The sequence below is a fragment of the Equus asinus genome, chromosome 15, assembly GCF_041296235.1.
Source record: "Equus asinus isolate D_3611 breed Donkey chromosome 15, EquAss-T2T_v2, whole genome shotgun sequence".
Taxonomy (NCBI): domain Eukaryota; kingdom Metazoa; phylum Chordata; class Mammalia; order Perissodactyla; family Equidae; genus Equus; species Equus asinus.
The window spans coordinates 51,042,982-51,059,802 of NC_091804.1; the positions used below are offsets into that span (position 1 = coordinate 51,042,982).

Here is a 16,821-nt window from a genome sequence, read left to right on the forward strand (position 1 = left end):
GCCAGAGCCACAGGGCTGCCCAGGGCAGGAGTGGTGGAATTCTAGAAAAACAGCATTTGGGGATGCACATCAGAGAGGTGAAGGGAAGGAAGATAATAGGTATGACAACAGTGTGCCTGACCCGCCTTCAGCACAGCCCGGACTCACTTCCAAGGAGAAGCAGAGAGCAGGAGGCAGGAGTATTCATTTCCTGTTTTATTGTTGGTTACTTAATGACCTTCCCTTGAAACGCTGCAGTTGTAGAAAGCAGGTTGTCATGGAAACAGGGAGTGCCTTGCCAGGGATAGGTACACAATGCACTTCTTTGTCATGTCCAGCTGATGCCTTCAGCCTCTGCTCAGACGCGTTAATTTATGGGAGGAATTAAATATTAACTGGAGGCAGAGACACCGGGAAGATGCTGGGAACCGGGGGAAAGTGCTAGACCTTGTCTAACGGGCACCAGCCTCCTGGTTGCAGTGGCCACACCCACTCCCTAAAGGCTCCCTTTAGGCGCGTCCCTACAGCACGGGCTAGAGCCAGGATGATGCTCAGGAGTGCAGGGTGCTGGGAGCCTCCCAGGAGCATCCCGATCAGTGATTTCCTCAGAGCTCTTGCCTCTTGTCCCTGGAACAGCTGTGGGGCCAGGATTTTGTGCATCTTTCTGGGGAAAGGGGAGACTGTGTAAATGCTGTGTGAAAGGGTCGCCCAAGTTTCTTGATTTCTCCCCTTGAGCTGGAACAGCTGCCATTCATTAGATTTTCCTTTTCTGCCCTTCAGAAAATGAGTTCCGGGGTGAGCTGCTGAGTCAGAGGTGGACACACGGAGACAAGGCCAACAACTGCAGGACCTCGAGACTCCTCCTGAGCAGACACGGCAAGGTGAGGCGCTTGGGGGGAACTCCCGCCCTAGGCCCCCTGGGTCCCGGCAAAGTTTCTTCTCACCCCCAGCATGGAGCACAGAGGTGACTTTGGCCTAGTCGTCCTCAGTCCAGATTAGGACCGTCAGTGATCTGGTCACTTCAAAATTAAGGGAAGAAAAATGACTCTGAACAGAGTAAAAGTAAAACGTGATAGCAGAGTCTCACCTCCAGCAGGTCCTGCCCTGAGGTGCAGTCACACCTGGGCTCCCTGACACGCCTTGGCCACTGCCCTCTCCTCTCCCTGCCACGGCTGGGCAGGCTGGGCATCCCTGACAGACTTTGCCGCAGGAATTCACGGGGTCTGCTGACTGTTTCCATCGTCCCCAGTGGAGGCAGATGATACGTGCCCTGCTCACCCCTGAGGGGGCTCATCCCTCAGGCTCCCCGCCTCCTCAGGGGTGCCCTAACACTGGGTGGCACCTGCGCTTTCAGCCACACCAAAGCTAATTCTACAACTTCCCGTGACGTGCTCAGGTGGAGCCAGGCCCCCGGGCCCCGTGGTCCTCGAGATAGCAGTGCAGGTGACAACAGGCTTGGGGGCATCCATCCTCAGTTCTCAGATTCTGATCTCTCATTTTCTTGACGTGTAGACGCCATCAAGGATCCAAGCCACAATCGGGGTGTGGCCACCAAGGCTGGCAGCCCAGGGTGGGCGGAAGACTGGCATCTTAGGCGCAGCCTCCTTCGAGGGTGCTTGGGTTTTTCTCTTGCAGCCCAACATTTTCCTTTTGAGTCTGGTGACTAGAAAGTGCATCTTAGTGGTCTGTTATAGTGCCTGGTCAAGCACCTCATCACACTTTTATTCCTGTAGGATTATCAGTTCTTTGCTGAGCTGTGTTGGAGCCTGAGGTGAAAGGAAAAGTCAGTGACATGGATCATGTCTGTGTTTAAGTTTTTGGTATTCTATTCCTCATGGATTTTTTGCATTAATTTTGATGTTTTAAAATATTACAGTAAACTATTATTTATCTTGATCACTGAGGTTTTGTTTCCCCTTAAATTTGTACCTGGGCCAACACCTCACCCACCTCACGCCCTCTCAGCCTTGAGCATGCAAGGAAATCATGTAACTGAAAAAGTTACTTGATTTGAAGTCAGGGGCTCTGGGTGAGGTGTATCTACAATTGCTGGAGCTGTATAAGGGACAGTAGGAATGTTGCTGTCCCCTTGTGGCTCAGGCATGACAAGCTCGGAGGTGTGGGACCCGCCATGAACATGCGTGATGGCCCACGCTCAGGTTCTCCTGGAGCATCGGCTGCTTCACAAACACTCCATTAGAGAGTCATTTTCCTCTAGTTTGGGACGATAGGGCCTGAGTTACTGTTCTGAGCAGAGAGTGGGCCAGAGAAGAGGGGAGGATGTGCTTGTGAAAGGACTATGGGGCTGGCAGGTGCTGCTTTCTGACTGAGGAGCCCGAAGACGTCACAGCACAGGGGGAGTGGTGGCCTCGGGAGAGCAGAGCATCACACAGTGACAGCGGGACTGGCCTCAGGCAGCAGGTGGGTGAGGCGGGAGCTCAGTGCCTGGACAGTGGTGAGAGCAGAGGAGGCCTGTGTGGAGGCGGTCAGAGCCTGTCTCTGAGTTCAGCCTCTGAGTTCAGCCTTGGCATTGGGACAGCTCAGGGATGGTTTGGAAGGGGCTGTCAGAAAAGATCAGCTTGTTGTGTGTTTGGAGGAAATGCTGGGCATTGTGCTTTTTTTTTAACTTAAGGAGAAAAGGGGTAGTCGTTGATGGTAGGTCCTTAAACCTTGTCTTGACCTTGAAGAATGAAACCTTTGAGCCCCAAGTCACATAATATTCAGTGGATGAGTAGAGATGTGCAATCCAGAGAAGGTTGGTCGCATGTCATTTAGCCTTCTTCCTACCACTCCCAGTGGATGCTCCTATCGAGGGAGGGAGGCACCACCAGGCGTGGCCTTGCTGACCCGCCTCCATTGATGTGGCTGGATTTTTACCCCTGGGTAGAAGAAATTCCATTTATGTTGGAGTTTTAAACAGATGGACCCAGACATGGCTGCTTTATCAGGATATCTATTTTGTAGCTATAATTTTAGTTTGGGGGTTGGAGTGAGCCACAATCCCATGCTTAGAGATGTCAGGAGAACCCCTCCCAAGACACGTTTTAATAATGCTCCGTGGGGTGTCCTTTCTACAACCCTAGGAGGAGGCTGGTCTGTTCAGCTGCCAGTAGGTCAAATAATGGGTGGAATGTCGGGAGAATTTCACACACAGTGGGACGTCCCCAAAGAGGGGACAGAACCGTCATTGCAAGGACCCAGGGGTGCTGTGATGCAGAGCAGGGGTGCAGGCATGTGGTTTAGCCTCAGAGATCAGAGAACGGACAGCAGGATGTGTGCCGAGGGTCCTGAGGTAGCAGAACTTCTACATCTTTGAAGCAGAAGGCTGCTCTTTGGGGAGGGTCCCTGATCTGGCATGTGGGTACATGCTCAGAAGAAAGGAAGCAGGGAAGGCTGTGCAGGAAATGGGGCCGGGGAGGTGGCTCTGAAGGAGTCTACTGGAATGCCTCGTGAGAAGTGGAGCAAGGAGCATCGTGAGCGCTGATATAAGTCCCTGAGTGGAGCTTCTTCCCAGTGGCAGGAACATGGATCCGCCACGACTCTCCACAGTGGCTCCACAGCAGTGGTGTGTGCTATGGCCTTGCCCTTGGCTGTGCACAAGTGACAGACTAAAACAAGTCTGGGCCAGCGCCCCCCGCCCCTGCCCCCCGCCCGGCCCGCCGGGAGAAAGGGGAGTCTGGGCAGGTGCTGTCAGAGTCAATAGGGCAGGTAGGTGATGGCCAGTTTCCTGCCACCTCCTGTTATACCCCTCTGCCCTCCTTAGCCCATGTCACCCCTTCCTTCGAGGCAGGGCTGCCTGTGGTCTCCCAGGAGTCAGTGAATGCTACCCGCTTTGTCTAGCTCTTCCGGGAGGAAAAGCACCTCAACCTCCCACAGGGACACTGTAATCCGCATAATCTTGGGGATTTAAAAATTGTCCTAAGTCCATTCTAATTCTCCAGCTTTGCTAGCTGTTGGAACGCGTTCTGAACAAAATGAAACCTTAACCTATCATCTCCCCCAGCCCAGGGCTGGGGGTGAATGTTCATGGTGGCCTCAGGAGGCCTGGAAGCCAGTGCAGCTTGAGGCTCAGGCCTCTGTTGAGTCCCTCCTGATGGCTCCTGGGTCTCAGAGATGTTTCTGACTGTTCCCATTCGTCTGGCCGTTCATTCTTACATAATATGAGTCGTGAATGAGGCTGTGCATTCTGCTCTCTGCAGGAGAGACAACGACCTCAACATGAATGGATGAGCTTATTTCAGATGGAGATGTGGACCATGAGGGAGATGAGCAGGCACAGGGTGGAGCCTCAGCCAGGGGGTGGGGGTGGGGGACGGGGGGGGGGGGGGGGGCGGGGGGCGGGGGGGGGGGGCGAGGCAGGGCACAGGCCTGACTACTGAGAGCTGCTGGCTGCCCAGGATGCTCCTTGTTCCCCAGGTCTGGAGTACCTCCCACCCTGAGGCTGTGCTCCCTAAACGTCCACAAGTCTTCACCCGTCCAGCAAGCCTCCCCACACCCACCCAGGCTCCAGAGTCTGAGCAGCACCCTCCCTAAACCCCTTCCCTGTAGTGAAGGACCTGCCCCCTTGGGCACTGAGGATGCCCCGAGGGCCGGGGAGGCAGGGCTGTGTCTGAGGCTGCTTAGGAGCAGGCTTTAGCACGGATTCTATTCTTTGTCGAGCTCTTAGCCATCCATGTAGAAGGGCAGGAACATGACTTAGGGTGGACAGGAGGGAAGCTCTTTAGCCATGAAGGCCAGGGAAGAATTAAGAAGAAAAGAGAGTGAAAGAGGGAGACAAAGGGAGAGAGACAGAAAGAGAGAAAGAAAAAGAAGAAAAGAGAGACAGAGAGAAAGTCAGAGAGACAGAGAGAGACAGAGAGGGAGAGTGGGGATGAGTGGGTGAGCCAGGAAGAGAAAGCAGGGGTGGGGTGGGGTGGAGGAGCACCTCCAGAGGTCACCACAGGAGTCCCTGGACTTGGGTTGGGGGTGGGCAGACCTGGCCTTTGGGGGTAAAGGTCAAGATGTCACAAAGCCTGCTGGGCCTCAGACACCTCATGAGAGATCTCTGACTGGACATTCTTGGCCTTTGAGAGCGAGTCCACCCTCTCTGCTTGGTTACTGGCTGCATGTCTGTGTTCTGAGCGCATTTCTCACGACCACAGCCTGTGTCCAGACAAATCTACAGATTTCGAGGCTGCTACCTGCATTTGCTTTTTGGTCCCCGAGTCTATAAACGTCCAGTTCAGGGAACTGTTCTGTAAGGGTGCTGTGCAGAGGGGTCCGAAAAGGGACTGGTCTTTGTATCATGTCATTGTGAGAACCGTTTGGTTTAATAAGAGCTGACATCATTAATTTTGACTTTAAAATATACAGAACAGAACAACACAGTAACATCCTTTTGAGTGAGACTACCATTACATGACAGTAATAAAGTGAGTTAAATGGAGGGACGAAGAGACGCTCCTGTCTGGTTAACAGATGTGGCAAAACAGGACATATTTGCCTTTGTAACTTTTTTTCCTCCACATAGTTTCCTACTGAAGACAGAACCACTGACACATTAATCAGGGCGAAAAGGCAGTTTAAGGAGCACGGGGGGCTGTGACACACACTCCTGGTGGCACAATGCAGTTGGCGTTAGAGAAACAGCTCAGGCGACGCTCTTGAGAGAGGTCGCTGGCCCACAGTGGGAGGGGGTCGAGTCAGCTGCGATGAGGGGCCCTTTAGTGATCTGTGGGTGGTGCAAAAATAGGGACTTGATTGGTTTGTGCTTGGAACAAGTGAAGGGTTTCAAAAAATAAACCAGTGAAAAGTTGGGATGTGTCTCATTGTCTTTGCATCAGTGAGTGGCTTGTCTTTGTGGTGGGGGCAGAAGGCCCTGGGGGCTGCCAGCAAGCCAGGTTTTGTGAGTTGGGTGGTGTTGGGCTGCCCAAGCACTGGTCCTCCATCTGCCACATGGAGCACCGACGTTGAGGCATGAGGACAGCACAGAACCCACCCCTGAAGTGCTCTGACTTCTCCAAGAGGGAAAACGGTGTAACTCGAGTGGGGCTTGTTCCATCACAGCTCTGTCCAGATGCTTCTGGGGCAGCCACCACTGCTAGTTTCAAACAGCTCGGAAATCAAGTTTTCCCTGCTTCCCTGTTGACGTCTCAAGTCATCCGGCTCTTACAAATTCATTCTCGTATTAAAGAGTTAACCCTCATTCTTCCTCCTGTAGTTCAGATTTTCCCTCTTTAAAATCAAAGATACATGCACTGAAGAGAACTTCTCACTTATTGACCATTTGATGCAGATAAATTGCAAATGGAAAGGTGCTCAGCAAACACATACACAGCTGTCAGCTTCGTCAATGGACTTGTGGTTTGCAAGCAGCGCCCATTACGCATCCCTGCAACCCTCTCTATTTTCTGCTCTTTGAATAATTTATCCGCAGGAAACCCAAATTGCCAAGGCACGCTTTAACCTAGCAGAATGCTTGCCAATTTCCTTGGGAAAACTGACAAAAAAAAAAAAAAAAGAGCTGTAGATTGCATTTCAGCTGAAAGCAGGCGCCCGCAATCAGATGCATTAGCCCCATTGTGAGGCCTGCATCGGAAGGCATCGTGCTCGGCTCGGCGCAGACGACATTTGAAGGCTCGTAAATGTAATGAAGTCCCTTTGACACCTGCTCCTCTCTTCACTTTAAATGTGAGCCATTGGTCCATGGGGAACCTCTGCTTTAAAAATAGAAATTATAGCAATTGTCTTCCGTGCTATTGGAAGGCTGTAATAAGTACACCGCTTGTAGCACGTGGCTCTGAGCCTGGAGTCAACAGGTTGCATAAATTGCTCCAGGTTTGGATTTTTCTTCCTTAACAAATCCCATAAATCACTGTATGCTAGTGCTGCCCACGGGGAGGTTCACTTTACAAATTTCACCTTCTAGTTGGGGAAACCCTTTTCTCCCTTCCTGGGCCGTAGTTCGGACACTTGTCTCCCGCTGGCATTGGGGCGCGGCAGCCTGCTTCTGCTGCCCTTCCTTCCTGTCGCGGCTTCTTCTTGCCCACTGTCTGGCTTTCCCTTTGACAGCCTTGGTTGTGGCCTGGGTCAGGTGGAACTGCTCCCTTCCTTCCCCATCATGGGGTCAGGTCATGAGCCCGGCTATGTGGGGGCCTCCTGGGGTGTGTGGGGTGCACCCTGTCAGGCAGAGGTGCCTCCCACCTGGTCTCTCTCCCTCGGACACTTGGAGTGCGTCATGGTTCCTGCTGACCTCCTGCCTTCCAGTCACCTGCCTGCTCAGATGTGTCAGGTGTGACACAGGTGGGGGATTCTATGTGATTACTGTAGCACCTGGGGCTTCTCCCCCTGCCCCAGGCCTGTCTGTGACCCTCGTCCACAGGCTTCACTCTCCTGGGGGTTCTCCTTTGTCTCCCTCATAGGACAATGTAGGTAGCACACCCCATGACAGTTGGTCAGGGGCAGGGAGTGTTCGGGGCATGGGGCACTGATGGGCTCAGTTGGGGTGGCCAGAGGCTGTGTGGGGTCTGGGCTGTACGGGGTGCCTCACCCTCTCCTGGGAGAAGCAACATCCCTGGGGAGGTGGCCTATGGGTTCGGTTCAGATGACCTCTCGGCCTGCATTCCTGCCTTAGCCCGGCTCTCAGCAGAGACTGCTTCCTGCCCCTGGAGCCGTGCCATCTAGCATGGTGGCCACGGGCACTTAGCACATGGCTGGTCAAAGTCAGAGGTGCAGTGAGCCCAGGAGATGGGCAGGGTTTCTAAGAGTTAGCACAAAACAAAATCCCATTCATAATTTTTCATACTGATTGCTGTTGAAGTGATAATGTTTTGGATAGATTGGGCTAAGTATAGTATTAAAATTAACTTCACCTGTTTCTTTTTACATGTACAATGTGGCTATTGGACGGTTTACAATGACATGTGTGACTTGCACTCCAGCCACTGGGCAGTGGTGCCCTGGAGGCCCCTGTGCCTCTGGAACAATGCGTTGGGGGTCCTTTCTCAGTTAGGGATGGTCTGGTCCCTGAGCTCAGGCTGCCTCTCCCTGGGACAGCACATGGTAGAAACTGAGGCTCTCCATCCTTGGATGCTTCGTGGGGGCCCGTTGGAGTCCCAGCTGCCTGTCTCTAACAGGACAACCTTTGTGCCTTGGGGACACTAACTCCCCTGGGAAGCCGGGCTCTGGGGCACTGAGGGGTCAGAGTCTGCAGGGCGACCTGCTCTGGAGCCTTGGCACCTGCTGGCCTGGTGAACAGCTGCTGGTGCTTCTTACTCTCACCAGGAGACCGTGCCTCATGGGACCCCAACTTTGCAGATGATCTGGCAGATGGGGTAGGCGTCAGGCCTGCAGCTTCCTCCTCCTTTGCTACCTCCAGGCCAGCGGGAGGGCCAGGAGCAGAAGATGGGGGACACCCTGGCGCTGGAGGTCTCTGCTCCGAAGCACCTCCCCCTTGCCTGCTGCTCCTGGTCCCAGCCTCTCCCACCCTGTGAGCCTATTGCTTGTCATCCTGTGTCATGGATTCACCTTTATCTGCAAAGCTTGATCCAGAAAATGGCTGGAGGTCCCCACACAGCCCTTGAGGGTGGTTCTGTGCTGTGTTCCTGTTAACATCCTAGTTGTTTTTACTTGCAGATGAGCTTAGAAAATGAGGATAAGCGAGCTAGGACGCGATCCAAGGCCCGAGGTGAGTGCCGCCTCCCTGCCCCGTGGTGGGGCTGGCCCGGACAGTCTAAGGCTCAGCTCCAGCCCAGAGTCTGGGGTGCTAAAGCTGTAAATGCCACTTTCCCCAACAGTTTCCTTGGAGAACAGAGACCCCACAGCGCTGAGACCCTGCATACACCTCCCCTATGCTGAGCTCTGGGTCCCAAGGTGTCTAGTAGCCTTGGGCCTCTTCAGCCTCAGGGCTCCTGGCAGGGCTGCTGAGGGGCCTGGGGTCAAGATGAGGAGGCAGAGACAGCTCCAGAATGGGGGAAGTGAAGCTCAGTTAGAAGACCGTTCTGTTTGGAAATGAGAGGCTGCCAGCCCTCCACCACCAGCCTCTTTGCTCCCAGGATGTCAGTCTTGGTGCTGGCAGGCCTGGGAGGGTGTTGGGCTGAGCTGGCAGTGGGTGAGGTGAGAGAGGGCCAATGCCCGGCTTGCTCTGCAAGGACGGAGCCTGACCCCGTGGCTGGCCTCGCCTCCCTGAAACTCAGGGCACGCCTGCCAGGGCTGCGTGTTCCCGTGTGTGGGCAGCCCTCACTGAGTGGTGGAGAACACTAAGCTTCCCAGGCATGCCACTCAGTTGGACCTGCACGTTTTTGCCCCCAGCAGCCTGTCACTGAGGGAGCAGCCACTCAGCCCCTCTGTGCTCTCCAACCAGCTTTATCTGTTGGGTCATGTTTCCTGCCAGAAGCCAACTTCTACCTGTGATTAGAGAAAGAGATACCGTGCTGGCCCCGGGGGCCGGAGAGCCTGCTGTAGGCGAGCGTCTGTCCCACTGTGCAAAACCACTGGCCCTCATGGGACTGGTCTGGCGTGACCATCAGAGGAGGCGGCTCTCTCTGTTAGACCCTGGAGGATGTTCTGGGAGGTCGGGAAAAGATAGGGTTCAGTTCTCACAGGGATTGCCTCCAGTTTTACTCCATTTGTCCTGTCAGGGCAACGTGTCTTTTTGATTCTGGCTCCCACATGTGCTTCTGTTTCTCTTTCTCCCCCAGCGCCCCCAGAGCCTGCAGGTGCCGATCTCAGGTAAGAACGGCTTCCTGCCAGCACCGAGCATTGCCCGTGCCTGTGACCTCGGCACCCTAAACGTCCCACGCTGGGCACTTCTGACTGACTGACTGCATCCCGAGCCCCTGCTTTCCCTCGTGAGGCCCCTCCTCCTCACCATGTGTCCAGCTTCCCTCACCCTGCCCCTGCCTCTCCCATCTCCGTCCTGGTCCCATCACGCAGCCGGCCTCTCAACAGGGGCACAGACGTGCTCACACCTGGTCACCACCAGGACCTATCGCCATGGGCCGCAGCCAGCAACACGGGGCTGTGTTAGTGGGCTCTCACAAATGCTTCTGGGTCAGATGGTCTGAGGTCCCATTCAGCCAGAGATGAGGGCACAGGCCGTTCCATGTCCCGAGTCGTCCACTGACTCAAGATGCAGATCTTGCATTTGCTGAGCTCGGTGACTTCCAGATTCTAGGTCACATCCCACAGGGACAAGTGTCTTGAGAAGGAGGGAGGATAGCCTGAGGCAGCGATTTGCTGGGTCGGAGCAGGAGGGGCCAGGCTCTCCTTCTTGGGGACAGGCTTGCACGCTTGCTGGCTTCTGTCCTGGGCTTGGTCAAAGCCTTCTTGCGTGGAGGGAGAAAGCCACTGTGTGCTGGCCATGTGTCGGGGCTGTCCCAGCACTGCTCACACAGCCTTCGTCTTGCTCAGAGCTCTGAGGAATGGTGTCCGGTAACCGGCAAAGAAAACTGCCCCTGGTTTCCCCCTTTTTCTAAGGAGGGTAGTGCCAATGCGTCCTGGCTCAAAACACTAGATAAGGAAGGCAGGTGGTGCTTGTCAAGGGTCCACAGTGCCAGGTGGGCACTGGGCACCCCATTTAATTTTCACAAATTCCTTGTGAGACAGGGTCAGACTTGAACTGCAGCTGAGACAACATGCCCCAGGCTCTTCCTTGAGGAGATGAAGGAGCTCCTTCCTCGTAGCAGCTCTGGTGCTGAGGACACCAAGATGCCCGGCACCCAGCACCCAGGGCGGCAGATTGGTGGGTCAGTAAGAGGCTCTGCCCATACTGAGTCAGGACTGACGAGCTCATCTCGATGGAGGTTTCCATGAGCTTCCAGCTCCCGGATGGAGACAAATACAACCTTCTAGTTACTGAGGGTCAATGCTATTCTTTCTCTGCTACCTCTGCCACCTGGTTAGCACGGCTCACTCCACATAATTGCCTGGTTCCAGGCCATCGGCCGCTTCTTAATTCCTAGGGATAAAGATTCTCGCTAAACTGTGAACAAATCTGGGGCCAGCACTATCTTATTCTTCACCAGATGTAGAACGGATGGCTCTTGACAATCAGGAAAACAAGAGGGCCTCAAAGTGCCCGGTGCCTCCAACGTTTGAGGCTGTGACTTGGAGGCAGAAGGGGAGGGGATATGGGAGGGTGATGCTCAGAGCCCCAGGCCTGTGGCAGGCTCTGCAATGGCTGCACCGTCCAGTCTTGATCTCAGGGATTCTCATGAGAGCACTCCCTGGTGGTGTTATAACCCATTTGTGAAATGGGGAAACTAAGACTCAGAGAGTTTAAGTTTATCCAACCAGAAGAGCTGAATCACATAATCTACTGTTCCAGTCCTGGGCCACAGGGTGGGAGGGGTGAGGGTGCAATGACAGCCAAACCGGGCGCCTATCAGCTCCACAGAGTGTGCTTTGCCTGAGCACGGAGTCAGCTCCCTGCAGGGAGGTGCCTTCTGATGGGCTGGACCACTGGAGAAGACAGCATGTGATGCTCAGAGGGGCCAGGGAGCACAGGGTGGAGAGAATGCTTCCAGGAGGAGGTTCTACTTCCCCTGGGCCATGTGACACTCACCTGGGGACATCTTGGGGACAATGAGATGGAGAAGGCTGAGCACAGGACTCAGGGAGGCTCCAGGTTTTGGTAACAGATGAAGTTACGGGGGACATTGAAGATGCAAACCTGAAAGACTAGGCGTTCTCTGGTAACTTTGAAGCAGCGGAAGCAGAAGTGACTTTCAAAACAGATTTGTTCTGAAATATTCTGAGAGAGGCCCTAGCCAGTGGAAGTGAGGGGACTGTGTGGGCATCTGGATTTTGTCCTCCTTCATTACTCTTGTGGTCTCAGCTTATTCACTTAGTAATTTACTTAGTGAGACTCATACTTTTTTAATGGAGAAACTAAGGACAAATGCATTGACATTTAATGTTCTAGCAACAATGCCTTCAGCAATTCTTCAAGTTTCTGAGAATGGATGCTTAGAGTAAAGTGGAACAGACTGTGTCAGGCTAATCGCACAAACTCTGCATAGAAGGTGTCGTTTATTCCTGTGTGCACAACCGCTTGTTGGCCGCGAGCTACAAGAGGGGATGTGATCCGTGCTGTGCTCATGGCTCACACTCTGTGCACGTTGGCCGTTGTGGGCATGTTTTCACACAGGAGTGGGCAGATACTTTAAGCCAGGTCTTCGTCCTCTTCCAGCACACGACAGACTGAGGTCAGACAGACAAGATCCCTGTCCTGGTGGGGCTGACACTGTGGGTGCCAGCACAGGGCGAGCGACCCACAGAGAAGACTCCCCCACGATGTCAGATAAACTCCTGCGGAGTCACTTGAAGCAGGGACCAAGTTATGGTGGAGCTGCACGGTACAGGCTTTGCTCTGTGGATGAGGGACTTACACCCCATTGTCCCAGAACTCCACAGCCCACCCCCTGCCCAGCTTGTCCCTTCCCCAGATCAAGCAGAACCCCCAGGAAGCCACTTGTTCTCTGGGCAGGGGCAGGTGTTGTGAGGCGAGCTGAGGAGAGGATTGGCCTGGAAGAAGCAGGATCTTAGCTGCCCACTTTGAGTTTCACTGTGCCCTGAATTTAACACCCAGTGCCCAGGAGAAAACAAACAAATCTGGTGGTTTTTCCCTTTGCACCAGTGATGAATCAACAGACACTTCCACTTGTGTTTTAGTCTGGGCCCATCTGCTGTCATACCACCTCAAAGTGGCTCTGCTGGTGACGTTGGTTAGGCAGGAGGGTGGGGTACCAGCCCCCTCTGCAGATGGAAGTGGCTGGACCCCTTTTGGAGCACCTTTGGGGCCACCTCCAAGTTCTGGGAGAGACCTCTGTCTGTCACACCTGCATCCTGGTTCTCTCCCAGCCCGTCTGTCCTCACCTGAGGGCCTTCTCCTTGAGCCACTGGCTGGCTCCCACGTAGGGGACAGATGAGAGTGGGGGTCCTCTACCTGCCTCCAGTCCCCTCCAGGGGCGGTGGCCGGAGCATAGGGCTTCAGCTTCCCCCGACACCTATCATTTATGTTTGGATCTCTTGGAGCGGTCCCCAGGAGCCTGCTCAGTGCACCATAAGCAGCCCTCGGAGAGCCCCCTGCCCATCTCTCTGGCCCTGCCACATGCAGGGAGCCTCGCCTGGGGCCCGGAGTGTGGGTGTTTGGGTCTGCCTCTCCGCTTGTGCTGACGAGAGCCTCCTGAGGCTGCTCTTCCTCATGTTCCCCGGCCCAAGCACACGAAGCCGTTGGTGAACCCCGCACTGGGGGTGCTCGTGGGGGAGCCGCATGACCGTGAGGCAGAGGCTGCTGTCACGTCGCCTCTGTTGGATGTTCCCTTGGCTGCCATGTGGGGAGCCAGGGTCTGGGGGCTTCCAGCTTCTTCTCCTAGAGTGGCCCTCGCCAGCTCCACACACACGGACTCAGCCTGTCCCACCGCCCTCTGAGTCGGGGCCTGGGGTGCCGCCCTCCCTCTGGGCTGGAGGCCAAGACCCTTCTGAACTGGAGGGCGGAGGTGGCTTGGAGCAGGTGACATGTTCGAGGGCAGTGCCAGTGCCCGCAGGCCTCCACAGCAGCTGTCACCTAATTGCCTGATTAACTCAGTGATTAATCAGCTAATTGGGGCCTCAGCTTCGAATCTCCAACAACAAGGAGCTCTTGTGAAAAGTCTCAAAGCTAGTTCTTGAGAGAGTGAAAGCAAATGTGGGGCATAGATTTTAGAACAGACGGGCTGGGGGCAGCGGCAACTCCTCTCTGTCTGGGAAGGAAATCCACAGCAAATGTGGCCCATCCTCCCTTCCCCCTTGTTCCCTCTCTGCTTTCTTTTCCTCTTTTCAAACACAATGCAAATCACACTGAGACCAGCCAGCAGGGAGGGCTACAGGCAGTGTCCCCATCAGAGACCCCAGCTCCCCAGAGGCCGCTGCTGTGTTTGGGGGTGTGAGGCTCTGCCTCCACAGACTGCTCTGTTCTCCCTGACTGGTCAGTGGGTGTGGCCTGCATGGTTAGCTGGGCCCCACAGTCATCTGCGGTCAGGCCCTTGATCAATCAAATTAGAAACCACTGGGGGTGTCTGGACAGAAGTCAGGGGTGGTGCCACTTCTGGGTCCCAGGAGCCTCGAGGTTGGTGGGCCTGCACCGTCCTCCCTTCACAGGCTCTGAGAAGCCTGATCCGAGGTGGGGAGCTCAGACCCCATGACGTCGATCCTGTTAGAAACAAGGTCTTCCCATCATGGGCAGGACCGCCTGGGCCGCACCCTCCGAGGAGGAGCTCAAGCCCCCTTCAGGTGGCCTCTGGAGGGCCCTCCACTTCGCTAGCTGTCAGTTGGCTGCTCCATAATACGGAGTCATGGCAGCTCCTTGCAGTCCTTGGTCCGTGGATGTGCCTGGCCTCACATGCCACGCTGGCTCTGTTGCCCTGGGGAGCCGACTCCTGGGGAAGTGGGTTGGGTGGTGTGGTTTGCATCCTTGATGAGAGGTTTCCAGAGTTTCCCATGGTTTGTTTCTGTGGGGAGATGGATGATGGTGGAGGGTGAGGAGCTCCTGGGGGTCTTGCCTCTGTCGCATGCTGGACCTGGGGTGGGCGCTGCAAGAGGCTCTGTGTTACCCCCACTGAGGTCTCACGGGCAGCTCCTGGGTCCTCGGCCGTCCTGGCTTTGCCTCCCTGGATGGGAAGTTGGGACCCACACCAGCTTTCAGGTTCTGGAGTGGGGTCTTCGCTGCCATGTTGCACCCGCCTCCAGCTGGAGACCTCTGGCTCAGGCCCAGCCTGTGTGTTTGCAGTTGCTCCTGCCTGGTGGTGCCGGCTCCACTTGCAGGCGAAAGGCTGCAGGTCTCAAAGAGCCGGTGACAGCTGTGGGGAGTCCCAGTGTTCGTGCTTTGCTATTGGGCCAGCCTCAGATGCTGGTCTGAGAGGGTCTCATTTCCCAGCCCCTGGAAGTCTGGTGGCAGTTTACCTGCAGTGGGAAAGACCTATTCCAGAAAAAAGGAAGCCATCCAGGAGAGGCTAGTGTTGGAAGTCTTGATCTCATAATACAGATCTTTAATTAAACACACTTATAAAATTGTAATAAGGCATTCATTTATTTAAATGGGGTGAGTTGTTTCATTAATTTTTAGCAAACTGCGAGCAGCCACTCTGAGATGCACTATTTGGAGATAATCTTTTGCTCCCCAGGGTGAGGGAGTGGGGTGGGCCCAGAGACTCCGACCCTCCCCACGCCGGGAGGGGCCCTGTCCTGGAGTGATGGCTCCTGCTTGTCTCCTCAGCTGCCCCACCCCAGGATGCACGGGCTCGGGACACGTCCGGGGCAAGTACTCCAGGCACCGCAGGTAAGGAGGGGGCCTCGCCCAGGTTCCTGGGAAAGAGGTTGCGCTGCCAGGGTGCTGGAGCCCCTTTCCCACTCTGAGTCCTTTCGTGGATCTAGAACCTTCCATCTCTGCCCGAGGCTGCGTAAAGGCAGTGTGCTCCCATTCGACCCTGTCCCTGTGTGGGAGAGCTCAGAGCAGACCTGGTGCACACTGGGGTGACCAGAGTGAGGTGCCACCTGATTGTCACTGTTGTCACCCTGTGGGTCACTTGACCTCAGGCGCCCACCACTGCAGCGCCAGGTTCAGAGGATGGGAGAGGGTGTGGGGATCTGGAGGTGGAGGTAGGAGCCCGGGCACTGCTTGGTGGGAGGAGGTGGCCAGTGTGACGAGGCCAGGCCTCGTGGAGGGAGCCGCTCCGTGTGGATGGCCCAGTGGGGTTAGGTCCTCCTGCTTTCCAGAGAAGCAGGAAATGCAGTCTGAAGCACAGTTAGGAGCTTTTCAGTTAATGTGAGTTTTAAGCACATCAGCCGGCCAGTCGTTGGGCTGAGGGCAGCGATGAGATGCAGAGGGAAAGTGGCGTAGAGGGTGAAGGCGGAGGGCCCTGGGTATCGACTGCCACGGTGGCCCGACCCCGCTCCTTCCCCCAGTTTGCAGAGCTGCCCTCTGGCCAAGAAGAGGAAGCTGGAGGGCGCGGAGGCCGAGCACCTGGTGTCCAAGCGGAAGTCACACCCCCTGAAGCTGGCTCTGGACGAGGGCTATGGTGTGGACAGCGACGGCAGCGAGGATGCTGAGGTGAAGGACGCCTCTGTGTCGGATGAATCAGAAGGAACTCCGGAGGAGGATGAGGCTGAGATGTCAGAACAGGAGGAGATTCATCGCCCTGAGCCAGCTGAAGGTGCTTTGTTGCTCTTTCTCCTCGAATAAAGGGCGCTTAGTGTGGCCCTGGAGGCACGCAGCCTGTGGATGGGGGGTGGGCGTCTGAGCGAGTGAAAGGGCCGCCGAGAAAGCCCTTCCTGAAAACAAGGCAGGCTTGTCCCTGACGTTTGCTGAGGCTTCCTGGAGAGGATCTGGCACAGGGAGTCTGGGGCCCGTGGGGGCATCTGAGAGTGAACACTGCGTGTGTAATTGTGGATGTGTATCTGCACACGTGTGAGAGAGAGATGTGCAGATGGACATGGGCTGTCTGTCTGTGCGTGGGAATCTCAGACAGACCCTGCCCCACCTGGCTCTTGGGGAGAGCCACTCGGGGCACGGTGGAGACTGTAAGGGGGTGCCCTGTGAAGCCAAGAGGGGGAACTGAGGGGCTCTCCCTGCTTGCACTTTCTTCCCCATGGGCACCCAGGCCTTGGCAGGTGCTGGTATGAAGGTGGCCCCAGGCCCTGGAGGGAAGCGTGTGTCCTCAAGAGCCCCCACAGACTGAAGTCCTGAGGGTGGGAGCAAGGCGGAGGCACAAACTCCCCAACACCCCCAGCTTCTGGCGCCTTCTGACCTTGCAAGGTCTGAGATGGATTTTTATTTTATTTTGGAGCCAATCCAGGGAGAGTCCTCACACCCACCTCCCCCCTGGG

General features: G+C 55.4%; 1 protein-coding gene across 4 annotated transcripts in view; it reads left to right on the top strand.

Annotated features, from left to right (window-relative positions):
* The window catches only part of MYT1 (myelin transcription factor 1), a 65,950-nt gene that overhangs the window by 17,390 nt on the left and 31,739 nt on the right, over positions 1–16,821 (top strand). For all 4 annotated transcript variants that reach the window (XM_014849044.3, XM_070486343.1, XM_070486342.1 and 1 more), the window contains exons 2-6: positions 760–860; positions 8,593–8,644; positions 9,657–9,687; positions 15,212–15,274; positions 15,901–16,148. In XM_014849044.3, coding sequence (XP_014704530.1) covers positions 8,593–8,644; positions 9,657–9,687; positions 15,212–15,274; positions 15,901–16,148 — 394 coding nt within the window. In that variant the 5' untranslated portion in view covers positions 760–860. The remainder of the gene's footprint in view (positions 1–759; positions 861–8,592; positions 8,645–9,656; positions 9,688–15,211; positions 15,275–15,900; positions 16,149–16,821) is intronic.